This window comes from Oryctolagus cuniculus, chromosome 1 (genome assembly GCF_051225735.1).
Source record: "Oryctolagus cuniculus isolate XC-2025 breed Fujian yellow rabbit chromosome 1, ASM5122573v1, whole genome shotgun sequence".
NCBI classification, from domain to species: Eukaryota; Metazoa; Chordata; class Mammalia; order Lagomorpha; family Leporidae; genus Oryctolagus; species Oryctolagus cuniculus.
In genome coordinates, this window is record NC_142867.1 from 165,462,611 (window position 1) to 165,484,471 (window position 21,861).

At 44.8% G+C, this 21,861-nt stretch overlaps 1 protein-coding gene across 2 annotated transcripts in view; it reads right to left on the minus strand.

The window, feature by feature from the left end:
- The window catches only part of LOC100352221 (histone-arginine methyltransferase CARM1), a 364,053-nt gene extending 344,894 nt beyond the window's left edge, over window positions 1-19,159 (minus strand). For both annotated transcript variants that reach the window (XM_070051461.2, XM_089316607.1), the window contains exons 1-2: window positions 18,100-19,159; window positions 17,743-17,993 (exon numbers count right to left, since the gene is read on the minus strand). In XM_070051461.2, coding sequence (XP_069907562.2) covers window positions 17,743-17,993; window positions 18,100-18,419 — 571 coding nt within the window. In that variant the 5' untranslated portion in view covers window positions 18,420-19,159. The remainder of the gene's footprint in view (window positions 1-17,742; window positions 17,994-18,099) is intronic.
- Window positions 19,160-21,861: the final 2,702 nt, after the last annotated feature.

Below are 21,861 nucleotides of genomic sequence, written 5' to 3' on the forward strand. Positions count from 1 at the left end.
CTACTCAGAGAATATTGGCAAGGCATTTTCTTGACCAACTTATATGATATTTATCTGTTGACCCCCAAGGATAGTTATGATTGTCTTTTTCTTTCTTAAAGATTTATTTATTTATTTTGAAAGTCAGATTTACAGAGGGGAGGGAGACAGAGATGGAGATCTTCTATGTGCTGGTTCACACCAGATAACAGCCAGTGTTGGGCTACTCTGAAGCCAGGAGCCAGGAACTTCATCTGGTATGGGTATCAGGGGCCCAAACTTTTGGGCCATCTGCTTTTCCCAGACAATTAGCTTTTCCCAGGCCATTAGTAGGGAGCTGGAAAGTGGAGCATCTGGGACTTAAATAGCACGCATATGGGATACCAGTGTCACAGGTGGTGTCTTTACCTGCTACACCACAATGCCAGCCCCTCTCTTTAGCTTCTTGGTGTCTGGAATATGTCTTAACAGTTGCTGTATTTCTAGGAAGATAAAGTAGGATCTAATTTTAAGGAGTACAGGTAATCGGCTCCCAGAACATTTTACTCTGAAAGTATGAGCCTAGGCTTTATATCAAATTCACTCACCAATGTTACAGTGAGGTAATCTGCCTATAACCTTTCTTATAAGTTAAACATGTTCTTCTTGGCTTTTAGTAGTTAATTTTAGACTCCTGGAGCAAATTCTTCCTAATCAGAACGTGTATCTGAACTTTAAAATAATATGACAAATAAAGAGAAGCAGTTGGGCTAATTTGTAATGCTTACTTCAAAGCATCACTTCATGTTTTGGAAATAATCTCCTGGTTTTTCCACTCTTCCTTATGCCCTGTTGCCCCAATTCTTTCTTAAAGATGTCACAGTGCTATTGGTTAGCTCAGTTCTCATGGGGCCAAACACATTTAGAATTCGTAGATATCACCCATCTCTTTAAAAGCCCTGAAATTTTTTAAAGATTTTTTTTGAATTTTTTAAAAATTTTTATTTAATATATATAAATTTCCAAAGTACAGCTTTTGGATTACAGTGGCTTTTTCCCCCCATAACCTTCCTCCTACCCGCAACCATCAAATCTCCTGCTCCCTCTCCCATTCCATTCACATCAAGATTCATTTTCAATTATCTTTATATACAGAAGATCAATTTAGTGTATATTAAGTAAAGATTTCAACTGTTTGCACTCACACAGAAACACTAAGTGTAAAGTACTGTTTGAGTACTAGTTATACTATTAATTCACATAGTGCAACACATTAAGGACAGAGATCCTACATAGAGAGTAAGTGCACAGTGACTCCTGCTGTTGATTTAACAATTGACACTCTTGTTTATGGCATCAGTAATCACCCGAGGCTCTTGTCATGGGTTGCCAAGGCTATGGAAGCCTTTTGAGTTCACAGGCTCCAATCTTATTTACACAAGGTCATAGTCAAAGTGGAAGTTCTCTCCTCCCTTTAGAGAAAGGTACTTCCTTCTTTGATGGCCCATTCTTTCTGCTGGGATCTCACAGAGATCTTTCATTTAGTTTTTTTTTTTTTTTGGCCACAATGTCTTGGCTTTCCATGCCTGAAATACTCTCATGGGCTTTTCAGCCAGATCCAAATGCCTTCAGGGCTGATTCTGAGGCCAGAGTGCTGTTTAGGACATCTGCCATTCTATGAGTCTGCTCTGTATCCCACTTCCCATGTTGGATTGTTCTCTCCTTTTTAATTCTGTCAGTTAGCATTAGCAGACACTAGTCTTGTTTATGTGATCCCTTTTACTCTTAATCCTTATCATTATGATCAATTGTGAACTGAAACTGATCACTTTGACTAGTCAGATGGCATTGGTACATGCCACCTTGATGGAATTGAATTGGAATCCTCTGGCACATTTCTAACTCTGCCCCAAATGGTAGAGTTAAAGATTTATTTTATTTATTTGAAAGGCAGAGAAGGCAGAGTTAGAAGGGGTGGGAGAGTTCATTGATTGGATGATTTTTCTGTTCACTGCTTCACTCCTGATGTGGCCACTATGGCTGGGGCTGGGCTGCAAGTGCACAGGGGCCCAAGCACTTTGATCATCTTCCACTCCTTTCCCAGGTGCATTAGCAGGGAGTTGGATTGGAAGTGGAACAGCTGAGACTCAAACTGGCACTCATGGGTTGGTTGTACTGCTGTGCCACAATGCTGGCCTCAAAGCCCTGTGATTTCTAGTAAGTCAAATTCTTTAGGAAACCAGAGATGAAACTTAACTGCCTGGAGCTTAGATTCCAACAGAGACTTCATGTTGTTTGATACTGTATGGAAGCTATGAAATGTAATAGTAATTTTTAAATTTCTGATAGTTATTCATTTACAATTATTAGTTATAATAATTATGTCTGCATTAGACCACCTTACCAATAATCAAAAAATTCATTATTCTATATGGTTCTTACTGTTGATAATTTGACATTAGAGTCATAACAACTCTTATACTGGCTAAGTCTTCGAACACCAGAGTACCCAAGCTTATGAAAAAGTGCTTTTCCCCCTGCATTTCTTCACATGATCCTTCTGGTTGTTTCTTTAAGCTGTCTCCAACATTATAGAATGAAGCTTTGATTAGAGACACCCATAATGCAACGTTAGCAGAATGAGACAAGGGGCATGTGACCGAGGCACTGAGGCCTGACAGAGTAGGGAAGGCCAGGAAGGGCTGTGAATCCCGTCTGTTTTTTTATAATGTTCAGCAAGAAGAAACCAGACCTCGCATGTTCTACCCCACACATGACTCCTAGTGGACACGTGTGTACCATGTAACAACTGTTCAACATTCTGCCTTTCCTTCTTGTCTTTCTTCTAAGATACCCAAGCTTCCCATGTCATTCCATGTATAATACTGCACACTAACCCTTCCAAGACAATTAAGCATATTTGGGGTATGTATGACGACAATGGTGGAAAAGCAGTGCTCTCACACCGGGCAGTCACAGAAATCTTTTGTGTTGTGACACAATGTTATTACACTTTTTAATTTGCTAGGTGATGGTATAAGTCTCTCAACATAACCTCCCCGAGCCACCCCAAAATAAGAATTAAATCTCATGTTCTTAACATGACAATAAGATAGTATCCAAACTTCAAAAGATCAAATACAAAAATAAACACCAAATCCTAAATCTCTTGCTTTCTTATGATGTACAAGGGCAATCCCTGAAAAATTGCATGGAACAGAAAGGAAAGAACAGCAGGCCTGAGATGGATCTAAAGCCACTACCTCGAGGCTGAAAATACTGAAGGAAAAAAACTTGATTGGCTGAGTCTGGAAACTGACACCAGGGAGGAACCTACAGCTGCATGCAGGGGCAGGTGTTGTAGTTAATTCCCTCCCGGGGCTGCCTACACCGATGTCAGAGGGCCTGGGCTCAAGTCCTGGACCCTAAGTGATTCTGGCGTCCTGCTCATGCTCTGGTAGTTGGGTCCCTGACACCCACATGGGAGACCCAGATGCAGTTTCTGCCTCCTGGCTTCTGCCTTTCCCCAGCCCTGGCTGTTGTGGACATTTGAGATGTGAACCAGTAGGTAGGAGATTTCTTTCCCAATAGTAAATTTAAAAATAATGCATGATTTCAAGATGCAATCTTGGAAAGATAACATCTGAGGAGAGTTTAAAACAGATGCTTTTTTTTTTTTTTTTTTGACAGGCAGAGTGGACAGTGAGAGAGAGAGAGAGAGAGAAAGGTCTTCCTTTTGCCGTTGGTTCACCCTCCAATGGCCGCTGCGGCCGGCGCACCACGCTGATCCGAAGGCAGGAGCCAGGTGCTTCTCCTGGTCTCCCATGGGGTGCAGGGCCCAAGCACTTGGGCCATCCTCCACTGCACTCCCAGGCCATAGCAGAGAGCTGGCCTGGAAGGGGGCAACCGGGACAGAATCCGGCACCCCGACCGGGACTAGAACCCGGTGTGCCGGCGCCGCAAGGCGGAGGATTAGCCTAGTGAGCCGCGGCGCCGGCCCAACAGATGCTCTTTTAAGTCTATGTTTTTCCATTTTACTGGAATGGCAGAGGGACAGAGAAAGGGATCTGCTATCTAGTGGTTCACTCCCTGAATGCCCACAACAGCCAGGGCGGGGCCAAGCTGAAGTTAGGAGTGAGGAACTCAATCTTGGTCTCCCACATTGGTAGCAGGGAGCCAAGTACATTAGCTATCACCTGCTTCCTCTCAGCGTGTGCATCAGTAGGAAGCTAGATCAGAAGTAGAGTAGCTGGGACTCAAACCAAGCCACTCTAATGTGAGATGCAGGTGTCTTAAGAGAGAACTGAAGTTCCCTGCCAAAGACCTGCCCTGGAGAGATAGGCACCCTCTGAGACCCCCATGCTGTAGAGAAATAAAAGCAAGAGAGCTCATTTGGAATCCGACTGGCCAAAAGAAAAAATAATAATACCCTTCACTCCAGCCTATTTCTACTCTACCTTGCTTAAAAAAAGTATTAGTAAATTTACCACATTTCATCACCGTGATGGAAGAACTTTTGAACTAGGAAGTCATCTCAAGCCAGCCCTGTACACAGAAATGCAGAGGTACAAGCAGTACTTAGTGATGTATAACTGCCATGAAAATGCGAAAAAGAGAATCCAACTAATGCATTTGACAAAAATCCTACCCATTAAATGAAACTAAATGAAATATTCCCAAATACGTGTTTTGGGACATGAAAAACAAAGTGCTTTGACATAGATATTTAAAAACCAAGAGCAGAAGTAGATGCAAAAGCAAGAAGAACCTAAATCAGTTTATTGTATTCAGGACAAATGGGAGCCTAAATTGTATATGAATGAAGATTAATTTTAAAATTTCCCAAGGAATCAGTTCAAATGAAAACAAGGACATTAAAGAAATAAAAGCAATCAAAATAACAAAAAGGTGAATTTGAAAACAAATAAGATTAAGACAGAAAATGAAATAAAATATACCCAAAAAAGATCCAACTTTTTGGAGTCTTTCTCAAACACACATGTACATATGCATATATATATATATGAAAAATGAATCAGAATCAATATATGAAGCTATTTGAAAGGAGAGAGAGAGTGAGAGCAAGTGAGTGAGACAGTGAGCTCCCATTTGCTGATTCACTCCCCAAATACCTGTAATAACCTGGGCTGGGCAGGATGAAGGCAGGAGCTGGGAACTCATTCCAGATCTCACATGGATGGCAGGTACCAGCTGCTTGAGGGTAACTGCCACTTCCCAGGGTGTGCAATAGCAGGAAGCTGGAGTTGGGAGTAGAGCTAGGATGTGAAGCCAGGCAAAAGGAACAAAATGCCTTACAAAATTAAGAGTAATCTGCTGGTTTTAGAGATTCAAAAACAACAACCTGCCTGTTCAAAGATTAGACGTGAAGTGTTTCCACCGTCAGAGCAGTACTGATGTGTGTTTAAATATGCAAGAGGCCAGCAGTTTATTTTCAGGTGCCCTTCTTGAGAATCTACTAAAATTCCATTAAAATGTGAGTGGACGATGTTCAGTAAAAGGGCTGATTACTAGAATTTAATTAATTCTACATCTAATACTAAATCCAGTGGAGATGAAGAAAGAAAAATGTTACATGATATGATACATTACATTAATGATTAGAGGAAAATTCATAGCCTGAAACCTTTTTATCAATAAAAATGAAAGAATATGGGCCAGCGCTGTGTAATAGAAGCCTCAGCCTGTGTCTCCAGCATCCCATATAGGTACCAGTTTGAGTCTCGGTTGCTCCATTTCTGATCCAGCTCCCTGCTAATGGCCTGGGGAAGCAGAGGAGGATGGCCCAAGTTTTTGTGTTCCTGCATCTGCATGGGGACTCAGAGAAAGCTCTTGGATTCTGATCAGTCCAATTCCAGCTATTGCAGCTGTTTGGGGAGTGAGCCAGCAGATAGAAGACTTCTCTTTCTCTGTCTGCCAATAACTCTGCCTCGCAAATAAGTAAATCTTAAAAAAAAAAAAAAAAACAAAAAAAACAAACAACCTTGGGTAACAAATTCCTAACTCAAAAAGCGAAAAAAATGTTCAAAAGTAAATCAAAGAAAGGAAAATAATTAAAATTTGATACAATAAGTTAGAATCCTCATGAAGTTTAGATGAAATTAACAAATTTTTTGTGTCTGTGAAGCACATTGGATCTATTAAAAACTAACTGAATTTTTTAAACAGAAAACCTACATAGAATGGACAATTTCCTAATTAAATGGATTCTGTTATAAACAGAATAATGAAAAGGCCCATTAACATCAAAGCTGTAGAGATGGTTCTCTGGAGACTATGGCACAAGGAAGCACCAGACCCAGAGAGTTTCACTGGGGATTTTTGACCAAAGCTTCAAAGACCAAATGGATCTCACACTGTCTGACTTACTTCATAGTACTACAATTCATTTTGAGAACTAAGTACACTGATGACCACATAAAGTTATCAACAATATTTCTTCTAAATGTTCACACAGAGCTATTGAATAAAACATTGGCAAACAGAATCCAACACTACAATTTAAAAAAACCCGATTAACTATGATTAAGTGAGGTTCATTCAGGGAATGCAAGTTTGGTTCATTCTTAAGAAGTCTAGTAAAATAATAAAGCATGTTGACCAGTCTAAGAAAAAAGTTATATGAATATTGCTAGAAATGATCAGAATTCTTTGGACAATGTTCATCTGAATAGAATATATACATAACTTAAGGCCAATGAGCTTATGGGAAAACATTAGAGATGATTCCATTAAGAGAAGAAACAAGGAGAATAGACCTACCAACTGCAGTACTGTGCAGACTGTTCCTGGCTAGGTTAAGGCATTTACAGGGATAAAGAGTGGAAAAGAAGTAAAACTGTATTTTCAAAAGACACAATTAAATGGTTGGAAACCCCTAGAGAAACAGAAGCAGAACATTCTCAAATAATAAAAAGAACTCAGTAAAGTTTCAGAATGTAAAATTAACATAAGATGATTACTAGTTTTCAGGGGGCACAGTGTGATGACTTCATAAGAGAAAACTTATTTAAATAGAAACAAAGAATATTAAATATTTCAAATTAGTTCAGTGCTAAATTTTCAAATAACACAGGGGGTAATCTATAGAATAGTCCTAATAGAAACAGAAATGTAGGAATACCTTTAAAGACTTTGTCCTATTCATAAAGATATTGGTTTTCCCTAATTTATAATTTAACACTATCCTAGAAGCATACAGATTGTTTTAAAGATGCATTTATTTATGTTGAAACTCAGAGTTACAGAAAGACAGGTCTAGATATGGAGAGAGGGGTCTTCCATCTGCTGGTTCACTCACCAGAAGCCTAAGAGCCAAAGCTAGCTAGGCCAGACTGATGCCAGGAACCAGAAGCTTCATCCAGGTATCACATGTGGTTTTCAGGGGACCAAGCAGTTAGGCCATTTTCCACTGCTTTTCTTGGGCCATTGGCTGGAATCTGACTCAGAAGTGGAGCAACTGGAAACAAACCAAAGTCCATATGGAATGCTGGCATTGCAGGTGGCAGCTGGGCCCACCAGCAAGCTTTTTGATATTACAGAATTAGATAAGTTGATATTAGAATTTGTATGGGAAAAAAGCCAGGAAAACGCTAAAAAGAGTAGCTGTGCAAGAAAAGCAGCCCTGGTAAACACTGAAATGCCACAAACCCTCTGTAGTTAAAACGTGAAGACACAGATCATTGGAATAGAACAAAAAAATAAATGTAAAACATCTGGAATTATATATACTTATATAAAAGTCTGTCATATTGTGAATGAGAAAGACCTATATACTGTAATTGGTTAGGATCACAAAATGTGTTTTCCTGTCTAGCCTCGAGGAAATAAAGCATACACAACATATTCTGATGCTGTATGGACTGTATTCAAATGTAAGCTCCATGAAAGTGACAACTTTTATCAGTGTTCAAAAAAACATCTTTGCATTATTGTTAACGGATTCATTTGAGAGGCAGAGAGTATGCTCCCACCCACCAATTCACCCCTCAAGGAATGGGACTGGACTGAGGTTGCGGACAGGAGCCAGGAATCCAAGCCAGGACTCCCACATGGTTGGCCAGAACCCAGTGACCCTAGCAGTCACCTGCTGCCTCCCAGGGTCTACAGGCAGAAACTGGAATCAGGAACCAGAGCTGAGAATCAAGGCCAGATATTCTTATATGGGACATGTGTACATCTTAACTGCTAGGCTAAATGACGGCCCTATTTCTACATTAATTTTAAAATTTTGACTGTTTCCTCTTTTTTCAAAATTTATTTAACTTGTAAGTCACAGTTACACGCAGGAGAGGGAGAAGCATAGAGAGAAATAAAGAGCGAGGTCTTCCATCCTCTGGTTCACTCCCCAGATGGCTGCAACGGCCGGAGCTGCGTGATCGAAAGCCAGGAGCCAGGAGCTTCTTCTGTGTCTCCCACATGGGTGCAGGGGCCCCAAGGATTTGGGCCATCTTCTACTGCTTTCCCAGGCCATAGCAGAGAGCTGGATCGGAAGTGGGGCAGCCGGGTCTCAAACCGGCATCCATATGGGAAGCCAGCACTGCAGGTGGCAACTTTACCATAGTGCCAGCCCCTCTGTTTCCTCTTATAACTAACAGGAGTAATTTGAATTTTATTTTCTCTTTTCATTATTCTTGTTTATTTTTTAGATAATCTTGTGAAGTTCCAATTATCCACATTTCCAGCAAAGAATACTAAAGTTCAGGCAGTTCTGTTCAGACTTCCAAGGTCACAAAGCTAGTAAATAGGGAAATCTGATCTGGTTGATCCATCCACTTTCCCAGCCTAGTCCTTATGAAACAGAGGTTAGAGTGGAGAGAAGCAACTAGCAAAAGAAGAAGGCCATACGCAATTGACTTTAGATGGCCGGCCTAGAGGTTAGAAAATCTGAATTCTGTGTGACATACACAAGGAGTGGCATTGCTAGTCCCTCCGTCCTCTCATTAAGGCTGCTAAGCTCTCTGAAGGATCCAGCACCCTCCAAAATGAAAACAACATTTCCTCATCCTATGGGAAAACCCAAAACTGAGTTTGTGGCTCAAAGTCCAACATAACCACAGGCTACAGATGGCGTAACTGTGTAGTAAGGCATCGTGGAAAGGGAGTAGTAGTCAGGTTTTGGGGACAATATACGTGGGGGAAACAACTGACAGAATGTCAACATTATCTATTCTCTAGGTCACTGTGAAGTTAGTAATAAGCTATCTAGCACCTAACAAAAAGGGGAAGCAAAGTTTAGCTTAATGGAAGTAAATATTATGATCTGAGAGTGATTTGGGATTCCCAAAGATCTTTTATCTCTGAGCCAAAGATCTTCTTCAAGGATGTAAGGTCATTTCTCTAAGCCAAGGGTTTGTCTCCTATTAAAACCCTACCACACTAGGAAAACCTAATTCCTCTGGTTTTATCAGGCAACCTTCAGGGTGAAAACCTAGCAAAGGTAGGAGAGGGGTGCAGGAGAAGCTCCAGGCATTGGGAATGTATCAGGGAGGACAGTCCTAGGAGGAGGAGCAGGAAGAGAGGAAAAGCCAAGTGTTTGTACAATATGCTCCCTTCTCCACTTTGTTTCAGATTGCCAGGTACAGGCACGCATCTTCTCTGATGGAAGAAAGAAGAAGAGATAAGCAGGACTTCTCATCCTCAGGATGTTTCTAATCTGCACTTCTCTAACTGGCATATTTTAAAATATCTGTAAGTATACGTCTTGGGCTCTATTGTACACAATGAGAACTGTGGTCAATAAGATTGTTTTGTGTACTGAAATTTTGCTAGGAAAGAAGGTTTTAAGTGTCCTTTCACTCACATACATACACATAGGTAAGCTTAGAAGATGGCAGATAGGTTAGCTGGCCTGACGATAGTAACCATTTCACTATGTATAAACATCAGAATGCCATATTGTACACCTTCAACATACCCACCAGAAATTCATTTTTAAAAATGTTGTGTGGTCCATTAACACACAAAAAACAATGTCAATGATGTTTTCTTTTCTCGACTTAATAAATAACCTTTGTTTCAAGAAGTAACTCTCAAAATTAGGGGACAACCAATCATACTCAGAAAAATCTCTTGCCTCTTTTCCAAGTGAAATTCCCTGTAAGTATTGAGTGTATTGCTTACCCTATTCATCTGTACTGAGTATCTATCTTTCAACTGGTTTATTTCTCAATACCAAATACAACAAGTACAGTAGCACAACTGAATACAACTAATAGTGGTGCAACTATTCGTTTGGCCAGGAAAACAAGCCTTTTCAACTATTTTCACTTACTTGTCTTTAGACTCAGCCATAAAAGAGCTTTCAATGGTTTCTTCATTTACCATCCATTCAGGTATCATTCCTGCCTGACAGAGGAAGCAAACTCTTTCTCTTCATGGATACATATCCCACAAGACTGGAACACAAAACCATGTCTATGTGAAGGTCTCAGCTAGTTGCATTAAATATTTGGAAATCCATAACAAAATCATAAAGTGTTGTTCTTAGTAGAAGAACAATAAGACAAAGAAGTTACTTCGCAGGATTCTGGCTGTAAAGCACATTTTTTGGCAACTCTTTAGTGCAACATTATCTACACAGTTGCTGAGATTAAATGGCAGCAATGTCAGATTTTACTCTATTTGGAAGAGAGACAACTGTGCCAAAGATGACTGTAACATTTTTCATACAGTTTGGGCTGGGCGGTGTTAGCAAGTATCCCCAGTTTGTAGGGCAGGGGATGATAGTTTCCACATTTTCCCTGTTCTGGGTCCCTATGAGGGAGTTCTGCCAGCCACATATGGAGGTTTCTCTTCAGAATCACAGGATGAGAGCTGGGCATGTTGACATTTAGTGCTAAGGAGCCAGGGAGGCTAACCTTCTGCAATGACTCTCACAGGGAATCATTTCCCAACGCAAATATGACAGACATCCCACCAAGAATTACTGTACTCGTCACAGTTTTGGCCTCTTCCGAACTCCACTTTCTCTCCCTGTAGTTTTTTGACTCAATGAGCGAAGACAGGAACCTGCCCATCCCAGCCCCTTCCTGTTTTTATTTATTTATTTTTTGCTTTTTGTTTTGTTTTTGATTACTTGGTTTTCAAGCAGTAGGGGGACACATTCAATTCAGGAGGGAAGAATTAGGAAGCCCATGGCATTACTCATCAAAATCCATGCTTTCTATCAGATTTTTTAGAAACTGTGATGGAGAAGACTGCTATTACAGCACCTTCCAAAGTTCTTTGTGGTGTGTTTGGGGGTGTGTATGTATGAGATGTGTTAGCTACCGGGGGGGTCCAACTGTGACAGCTTAAAACAAATCCTTTGACACTGCACCCATAGTGGGGAGGGGTGTGTTCATTCTCTTCCCTGGAACTTGGGCTGGTAGTGACTGCCTTGACCAATGGATTATGAGGGGTGATGATTGGTGGGCGTTGCTGATGTTAGGTCACATAAAACAATGCCTGCTGGAAAACTCTGCCTGGGAACCCTGAGTCCCCATGGAAGTCCCTGGAAGGAAGCAACTAAGCCATGTGGAGGATGAACTGTAGGCTTCCCATTGACAGTCCTAGTTTCCAGTCATCTCAATTCTATTAGTGAGCCTTCTCCAGGGAAATGGGACCAACAGGATGTGTGTACACACAGGAAGAGATTTACTTCAAGGAATAGGTTCACACAAATCAGAGGTTGGCCAGTGCAAAATCTGCAGGAGACTCAAGGCAAACTCAGAGTCACACCTCAAGACCTAAGGCCATCTGACATCGGATCTCTGCTCAAGGGAGGTCACTCTGCCCACTCAGGCCTTGAATGGCCTGCGCATTATGCAGGGCAAGTAACTGCTTTACTCAAAGTCCCCAACTCAAATGTTAATCTCATACAAAAATCCACTCTTCACATAAACATCAAAAACCATGTTGATCAAATGTCTGGGCATGATGGCCTAGCCACACACACACACACAGTTAACCATCACGCCAGCTCAGGAGCCAGCCCAGGTGACTGAAGCTCTCTTGGATCCACTGGCCCAGACCAGCTGCCAGCTCAATGCCATGGAGTCACCTCAGTCAATACCAGAAGCACCAAGACAATGATCCAGCCAAGCCCTACCTGGTCGCAAACCTGGTGAGAACACCATTTTTGGTTACTGAGTCATAAGGCAGCTTGTCACGCTGGGGTCATCATCAGAACACTAACTCATACAACTCCCCCTCTCTCCTCTAAAGCTTCAGACACACTGACCACTCAAGTACACCAAATCCTTCCTTGTTTCTGAATATTCCCGCATTCTCTGCCTCCTGGATACTAACCACGTCTTTCATTTCCTGTGTCGTGACTGTTTTGTACTGGGACCTTACTGACCCTTGAGGGCCTGCCCTCCAAGAGTACTTTGATTCTTAAAGATGGTAAGCTACTCAGCTGGGAGAGAGCTTTCCCATACTCACCTACCAGCCCAGAGTCCACACCCCAGCCACCTCATTTTTAGGTTCTAACATTCAGCCGTTGTCCACCTGCCCTGATCAGCCCAGGACCAGGTGCCAGACAATTCAGAGATGGCACCTGCACTCCAGCCCCTGCTGAAATCATACAGATTAGCCAGTCCCATGCCTGCTTAGCAGGCCACGACTGTTCCTTCCCACGGAAGCCAGAATGAAGGTTCCTGCCCAGTTTCCCTTTCACTCCATCTCCTGACCCACCCTGTTGCTTCTCTACCTGCACTCCCCACGACGGCAAGGCAGCTCTGTCCTCTTTGGCACTGTGAGCAGTGAACTTTACTTTCAAATGGCAATTGTCTCTTGATCTGTTGACCTTACTATACTTCAAATTTTCTATTAATATACTACATTTTAAAACACACTCCTAGGCTGGAAGTAATGCCAATGTGTTAGTCATTTTTGAACAACTCGATTCTCCACCCTCCAGTGCTCAGTATTTTATTCCAACTAGATTTAAAAATTCTTAAGGAATGGGTTTTTGGCCTAGCAGTTAAGACACTTGCATCCCGCACTGGAATATCTGGGTTTGATACCACCTCTGGCTCCTAATTCCAGCCTCTGACAAATGGAGACCCTTGGGGGCAGCCGTGATGCCTCTAGTCATGGGGTCTTTGCCACCCATGTGGAAGACTTGGAATGAGATTTCAGCATCCAGCTTCATAACAATCCAGCCCCAGCTGTTTCAGGCACATGTTGAACAAAAAGGCTGATGGGACACTCTCTCTGCCTCTTGCACAGTTATAAACATTTTAAACCTGGCTTTGCCTGCTCAGAGATCATTATTTAAAAAAAAAATAGGCTGGCACTGTGTGGCACGTTAAGCCACTGACTACAACACTGACATCCCATAGGGGCACTGATTAGATTCCCAACTGCTCCATTTCTGATCCAGCTCCCTAAAAATGGCTTAGGAAAGCATAGGAAGATGACCCAAGTACTTGGGCCCCTGAATTCACATAATGAGACCCAGATGAAGCTCCTGGATCATGGCTTGAGCCTGGTTCAGCCCTGGCCATTGCGGCCATTTGTGGAGTGAACCAGCAACTGGAAGATCTCTCACTCTCTATCCCTCCAACTCTACCTTTCAAATAATAGAAATAAATCTTTAAAATAAATAAGTACAGGCCGGCGCCGCGGCTCACTAGGCTAATCCTCCGCCTAGCGGCGCCGGCACACTGGGTTCTAGTCCCGGTCGGGGCGCCGGATTCTGTCCCAGTTGCCCCTCTTCCAGGCCAGCCCTCTGCTGTGGCCAGGGAGTGCAGTGGAGGATGGCCCAGGTGCTTGGGCCCTGCACCCCATGGGAGACCAGGAAAAGCACCTGGCTCCTGGCTCCTGCCATCGGATCAGCGCGGTGCGCCGGCCGCAGCGCGCCGGCCGCGGCGGCCATTGGAGGGTGAACCAACGGCAAAAGGAAGACCTTTCTCTCTGTCTCTCTCACTGTCCACTCTGCCTGTCAAAAAATAAAAATAAAAATAAATAAAAAAAATAAATAAAATAAATAAGTACAGATGTTTAGCACAGAGGTTAAGACACCACTACTTGGGAGCCCTGCATCCCATATCAGAGTGCCTGGGTTTCAGTTCCAGCCCTGCCCTGCATGCCAGCTTCCTGTTCATGTACACCTTGGGAGGCAAGTGGTCATAGCTGAGAAGGTCAGAGTCACTGCCACTTATTGAAGACCCAGAGTTCCTGGCCCCTGACTTTGGCTTGGCCCAACCCTGGCTATTGCAGGCATATGGATAGTGAACCAGTAGGTGGGAGATCCCTCCCTCCACCCATCCATCCCCCTTTGTGTATGTCTGTGTGTGTGTGTGTGTCTGTGTGTCTGTGTACCATTCAAATAAATAAAAATACACTCAAATTAATAAAAAATAAAACCTCTTGACTGAAACACTGATTTACTCAGGAAACATTTATCAGTACTTTGGATACACTAGTTATTACGGAAGGACGCAGGGATAAAAGGAGGAATTAAGCATACTCTCAGGTAGGCTTCTGCAGGACAGACACTTAAAAACATTTCTGGTAACAGGCAAGAATGAAGGTCTTTCTAGAATTCACAAGCCACAGGAAGCTACTTACTGGACCCTTGGTGTGTTCCTTTCATAAAATTGTTGACAATTTTGGAGAACCTGAAATGAGAACTAATTGATTTGTGTTGTTGTGTGCCATTCTCTACAAGTCGAGCTATTGAAATCTGGATTCTAAGAGATTATTTAAATTTTCCAAGTTATTATTTACCAGCTTTAATTGTTTCCTTTGCAACATCTTCACAAAAATAAATCCTAGTCTCAGAACAGCCTAATGTGACTGTTGCTTTGGAAACAAAAGTAGATATAATATTAATAGTAATCACTAACATTTAATGGGCTTCTGATATATACTAGCCATGTCCAAAACATGGTATATGCAGGATTTTATTTAATCCTAACACAGTATTAGCAATTGTGTTTTACAGAAGAAACTAATGTTTAAATAGGGTGAATAATTCATTAAATGTAGCCAGGATTTGAATCCAGGCAGAGTTGTTCCTGGGTCTACTTATTAAATAAGTGAGCTTAGAAACTGCATGATTTCTTAACACAGATTGCTTGGGCCCATTCTTAGAGTCCATTAAAGAAGTTTAGCAGTAGCAGGCATTTAACCTAACCATTAAGTCACTGGTTAAGACGCTGGGGCCTCACAGTCCAGTACCTGGATTCAATACCCAGGTCCAACTCTTAATTCCAGCTTCCTATGAATGCAGACCCACGCCATCTACATGGAAGACCTCCATTGAGTTCCTGGCTCCTGGCGTTAACCCAGCCCAGTCCTGGCCACTTCAGGCATTTAGGGAGTAAACCAGAGGATGGAGTTCAGTGTTTCGCTGTGTCTCTCAAATAAATTAATCAAATTTAAATGAAGTTGGGGGTGGCGGCCGACACTGTGGCACAGTGGTTTAAAGTCCTGTCCTGAAGCGCTGGCATCCCATATGGGCGCTGGTTCTAGTCCTAGTTGCTCCTCTTCTGATCCAGCTCTCTGCTGTGGCCTGGGAAAGCAGTAAAAGACGATTGAAATCCTTGGGCCCCTGCACCTGTGTAGGAGACCCCGAGGAAGCTCCTGCCTCCTAGCTTCGGATGGACGCAGCTCTAGCCATTGCAGCCATCTGGGGAGTGAACCAGCAGATGGAAGACCTCTCTGTGTCTCTCCCTCTTTAACTCCGTCTTTCATATAAATAAAATAAATCTTAAAAAAAAAAAAAAAGTTGGGCTGCTTTTCATCCAAGGAGAAAGCCCAGCCATTCAAGACTATGCTACTAAATGTGCAACATTTGAGTACACCACATCTTTTATCTAATAGTTCACTGGAAGTTCTTCCTAAGCTTGCTCTACCTAGCCACTGTCCACAGGGCTCCCACTGGCACAGAGTAAAACGAGCTACTTTAGAGGAAGCCTCTAGGATCGTTTGTCTAGAACTTCTGTGAGGGGTACCACGCTTGAACACCTACATTCAGGCACAGAACACAACTCTGGACAGGAGAGGGGGCCCTTTCCTTCCTTACCAGTGAGGATCTCCTGAGGAATTCAGCCAAAATCTTATAAAAATGCCTGCCTGCCTGCGGCTTGTTTCTTCCATCCCCACTCACCTGGTCTGGACTCTGTTTGCTGCACCAAAGGCTAGCATATTCCTCTCTGTGAGTAAGGGTGGCCACACAGCCCAGGAACTGGGTAAACCTTGGGGGAGCTAACAGCTCCAGCCACCTGCACCTCAGATCATTTTTCTCTAAATATGTGTTTGTGGGAAACACCACCATGGGAATCAGGTAATGTGTCAATCTCAATTCTAGTATATGACTGCAGATGTTCAAAAATAATTTACTGTAATGGGCAAACAACACTTTTCTAGCACCTTAGGTTTCAGAATCCCAGGAAAAACATTAAAACCCACTCCCTTTCCCCTCCTGCTTCCAAAGGAGAAAAATCAACAAGTAACTGAGTAAGGCTTTTGGTCCCTTACCAAGCCTCAAGCTCCTAAGAGAGTCAAACCACAGTCCATTTCTTTTAAGACTCCCCTATCCTGGTCTACGGTAAAGGCAGAAGACAGATTCCAAGGTATTCTTTCATTCTGCAGCCACCACTTACTAATTTCCTACAACACGTCTGACACTGTTCTAATGTGTGGAAAATAAAGCAAGGAGCTTGGATCCTACTTTTCGGTGAGGACAGTTCCCCTAAAATTCTCACAAGAGCCCACAGCACAGAACTTGAAACGCTACACAGTCTTAGAAGCTAGGGTGGGGAGAAACCACGGAAGCCTTGAGTCATAAAAATCAAAGAGACCTGCTCTGCTCGCCACAGCCGCCAGAACGCCGTACTCAGTGAGCTAGAAGCAGGGCGTGAAACCCTCAGAAAACGCAAGATTTCCTGCCCAAATGCACACCACATTTCTTCAAGCCAGTATCTACTCGTTCCCATACACCCGCGGAACGTTCCGGGGTCCCACAAAGGTTTGAAGCTCTCCCCTAACTTGCCCACAGCTCACCCAGCCCAGAGTCTGAGTTTGCACCATTTCTGTGACACTTACTTCCTGAACCAACAAGTAATGGCGAAAGGACGTGGCCTTGGCCATGCCAGCCACTGAGAACGCTATACACCTGCTCAGTCCTCCCTAAACTTCACCCCCACGAGACACTTGGAGCTGTGACTGCAAAGTGGTCTTGAACAGGGAACCGGAAACAACCGGCCAGAAAGTAGGAAGACTCGGGCTCCTGACCTGCTCTGCTCCTAACTTGATTCTCCTCTGGGCCTCACTTCTGGCAGCTCCAACTGAAGACTCAAACCAGTTTCCAGGCCTCTTACCTGCAGCTCCGAAGTTCTCTGAGAGCAATAAAGATATAGCGGGACCGAGTTGGGCGTTTATAGGACCAGAAAGTTATCCCTGCCAGCAAGCTTTACGGGATGCACACCTGCTGGGCGATACTAGAAGTGCACTAGCTGTACTTTCTTGTACGCACACGGCGGACGAACACCACCGTACTCACCACCGTATGGACACAGCGGCCCCACGTAACCGCGCTTGGGGTACACACTTGCTCCCTTATACACCCTCTCAGGGCCAAACACCTGCGCCTTCATCACTCGCGCCGAGCGCACACACCTGCGCTCCTACACAAGTGCGCCCACACTCCTACATTGCTATAGCACACCGAGCTAAACACACACGCACCGCACGCCTACAACCGCACTCGCGCGCACGTGGGCCGCAACTTTCGAGCAGGACTCGCGCGCGTGGGTGGCGCCAGTACTTCACCGTCAATCACCATCGCGGTCGCCTCGTCCTCTGCCAAGAGCACCTCCAGCCGCAGAGTCTGCGAGTTGGCAGGCGAGAGTTGCCCAGCGCTGAAGAACTGCTCCTCGGTCACGAAGAGCAGCTGAACGCCGTACTGCAGGCGCGCTGGGACCTGGGCCCCAGCGGAGGGCGAGGCCATGGTCCCAGCGCTTCCGTGCGGAGCCCCCAGCCGCGCCTCCTCCGCACCGCGCCGCGCCGCTCCCGCCGTGAAACTGCGAGGGGGAGGAGGAGGGACTTGGAATCTCACGCTGCCTTCCCCCTCTCCCGTGCTAGTTCCGTCTCCGGCCTCTGAGACTCCCCGGGGGCGTCTGCACACACCTGCTGCCCGGAACTTCACCCCGCCAGTTCCCCGGGGCAGCGCCGAGGGACAGGTGCGACCCCACACCACACGGGAACGCGCTGTCGGGGAGCAGATGGGCCCAGCTACCCCGCGAGGCCGCAGCTCTCAACACCCAAGTTTGGAGAGTGCGCGACGCACCTGAAGGCAGTTGGGGTTTGGAAGCAAAAGGGTGACACCTGCTGTTCGCAGGACCCTCTCGGCGGGCGTGGGAGTCGATCTCGCAAAGGGCTTGGCGAGATCTCTGGGCTTGGTGGACACTTGCTCTGGGGAGGGCTCCGAGGGCTCCTGGCACCCACATTGGGGCAGTGGTCCTTAGTGCTGAGTTCTTTCCTCACTGGCTGGTCCCCAGGGCACGGTGGGGAGGAGCGGGCTGAGCCCCAAGGAATAGGCTCACGCTCCTCTTCCATTACCTACCTTGAGAGGGAAAGTTTGTTTGCTGCTATATTGTCATTCAGTTCCCGGGAAATGGGCGGGGAGAGCCAGGGGCTCTGGTCTCAGAGCTGATGCCTGACTACCTAGCTACCTCGCCAGCCTGCCTGGCTCCAGCTCCAAAGGACAGAGCTTCCAAACCCAGGTGGGTAGCGATCTGTCTTCCCCTTCAGGGGGTCAGGGAAAGGCAGCAGCGTTTGTTCCCCCCAAGACTCCCCACACTTCCCATCCTGCAGCGATTTCTGTACGCCTCTGGTGTGCGACCTCAGAATCCATTCCAGAGAGAAGGCAAGGTCTACACCCGCACTGCAGTTATGAGAGGTCAATTTGTGACCTAAGCAGGTTGACTTTGGGAGAACACGTGCCTTTGAGGGACCCGGGATCCACAAGGTCCCAGTTCCCACGGAGACTTTGCTGCAACCCGCATCGTGTTGACCTGCGCCCCCACCCCCACCCCAGGCCCACATTCTGAGAGGCCTCCGGAGTCAGAGGCTCTTTGGAGATGCAGAACTATGCAGAAGGCTTTTCGGTGTGGAGGACACAGGGTCACCACCTGTCATCCGCCTTCTGCCTCCAGCCTCCGCAAAGCGTTTTCTTGCTCTCCCCATTTCTTCCTACCTTTTCAAAGTCCTCAGTTGCTGGCACAGAGTGCTTTGACGCTACCCAAAGAAACTCTTGAACTTCTTTATCCTCCCATCCCGAAAACCTGTTCAGCCTTCACTTGGTAGCAGGTGTTACTCTGGAAACTAAAAGAGTTTGGATCAGGACTGATTTATACTAAAATGTGAATGATGGAGGAAGATAACTGATAAAAAAGATATTGCTTTAGAGGTGTTTTAAGATTTATGTATTTGAAAGTCAGTTACACAGAGAGATGGGAAGAAGAGAGAGGTCTTCCAACCACTGGTCCACTCCCCAATTGGCCACAACAGTCAGAGCTGCACTGATCCGAAGCCAGGAGCCAGGAGCTTCTCGTGGGTCTCCCAAGCAGATTCAGGGGCCCAAGGGCTTGGGCCATCTTCTGCTGCCTTCCCAGGCCATAGCAGAGAGTTTGATTGGAAGAGGAGCAGCCAGGGCTCGAACTGGCACCCATATGGGATGCCAGCACTGCAGGCGGTGGCTTTACCTGCTATGCCACAGCACCGGCCCCAGCAGTATCTTAATATTCCCATCATACTCTCAAGAAAACTGGACTTATGTTACTTAAAAAAAAAAAAGTAATGGCACACCTTTCTTATGTAGGAGACAGAAACCCAACTTACGCTAATGAGTAAAAATTAAAACATTAAGATTCACCACAGAGGTGTGTGTTTGGCTCAGTAGTTAAGTCAACCACATCCCATATCTTGGTGTCTTGTTTGAGTTCCAGCTCAGCCACTTCAGATCTACCTTCCTGCTAATGTGCATCCTGGGAGGCAGCGAGTTGATGGTTCAAATTCATGGCTTCCTGCCATCTTGTTAGGAGACCCAAACCAAGGCCCAGGCTCCTGGCTCCAGCCTGGCCCAACTCTGGCTGTTGCAGGCATTTGGGAATGAACCAGTGGATACAAGCATATTCTCTCTCTCTCCCTCTCTCTCTCTCTCTGCCTTTCAAATAAAATGAAAAGAAACATAAAAATAAAATATTCTTGAAGAGCTTCTATTATAAGACATCACCATGAAGCTGGCAAGGTTAAGCTGTGGTAATGACTAGATGTAGGGACTCCATGAAGACTGACCAGATGTCTTACCCCTTTCTTCAAGGCCTTACTGATAGACTTGAAGCAATCACTGATCGTGACCAGCCTTTCACCAAACCCCAAACCAGCTTGGCTCATAGGAAAATGCCTGCTTCTCTATAGATCTACCAAGGAGACTGGAAACTTTACCAAGCCTGCAACCTGTCAGTGAGAGATGAACAGATGAGCAATAGGGGGAGATAGCTGAGATGGCCAAACAAGGTATAATCATGATTTCTAACACTCACAGTGCTCACTACATGCCAGGCACATTCTCAGGAAATTACATATATTAATTCACTTGCTCCTCCCTGTCACCCTGTGAGGGGCATACTATTACTCTCATTTTTACTGATGAGGAAACAGAGATTAACTAAGGTGCTCAAAGTCACAGCTTACAAGTGGCATTAAATCCTCTACGAAAGTCCTTAAACAGAAGTCAGTCCATGAGGGGCACCTACCACCACATCTAATTCAGAAATTGGAGCCATGTCTCAGTATCCCAAATGGACACAGCTCAAGACCCTTATGAATCCCCAGAATTGTGAGCACAGAAATACTTAATATGTCCCTTGTCCCTTTTTTCTCATCTATCTCCACCTTATGCAGAAACTTAAGACTTCTTAGACTCCTCTCTCTCAAACATTTTACGGCCACTAGTTGTTTTCACACTGGAGCAGTGTTGGCCCTGGCACAAACACTAGCAAAAACCAGAATGCATCACTTCTTCCTACTTGTGTATTGAGTGTAGGGTAGATTAGCTCACATCACCTATCTGAATCACCTCTGAATAGGACTTTCTATCAATTCTGAACTTCCTTTTTTAAACAAGTACCCCTGTCTCCTACTTCTTTCATTTCTGTCACTAGGGCTCTCTTTTCACAATGACCTAAACTTGTTTGTTTTTTTTTTTAAAGATTTATTTATTTATTCATTTGAAAGACAAAGTGACAGAGACTTTCTATCCACTAGCTTACTTCCCAAATGGCCTCAACAATCAGGCCTGGCCCAGGCTGAAGCCAGGAGCCTGGAATTCTGTCTAGGTCTCCCACATGGGTGGCAGGGACCCAAGCACTTGGATCATCGTCTGCTGCTTTCCCAGGAGCATTAGCAGGGAGCTGGATTGAAAGTGGAGCAGCTGGGGCCAGCACTGTGGCTCACTTGGTTAACACTCTGCCTGCGGGGCCAGCATCCCTCATGGGCACTGGATTCTAGTCCCGGTTGCTCCTCTTCTAGTCCAGCTCTCTGCTGTGGCCCGGGAGTGCAGTGGAGGATGGCCCAGGTGCTTGGGCCCTGCACCCGCGTGGGAGACCAGGAGGAAGCACCTGGCTCCTGGCTTCGGATCGGTGCAGTGCTGGCCATAGCAGCCATTTGGAGAGTGAACCAACAGAAGGAAGACCTTTCTCTCTCTCTCTCTCTCTCTCTCTCTCTCTCTCTGTGTGTGTGTGTGTGTGTGTGTGTGTGTAACTCTGTCAAATGAATTTTTTTAAATGCCAAAAAAAAAAAAAAAAGAAAAGTGGAGCAGCTGGGACTCCAACCAGTGCTCATAAGTGATGCTGGCATCATAGGCAGAGGCTTCACCCACTGCATGAC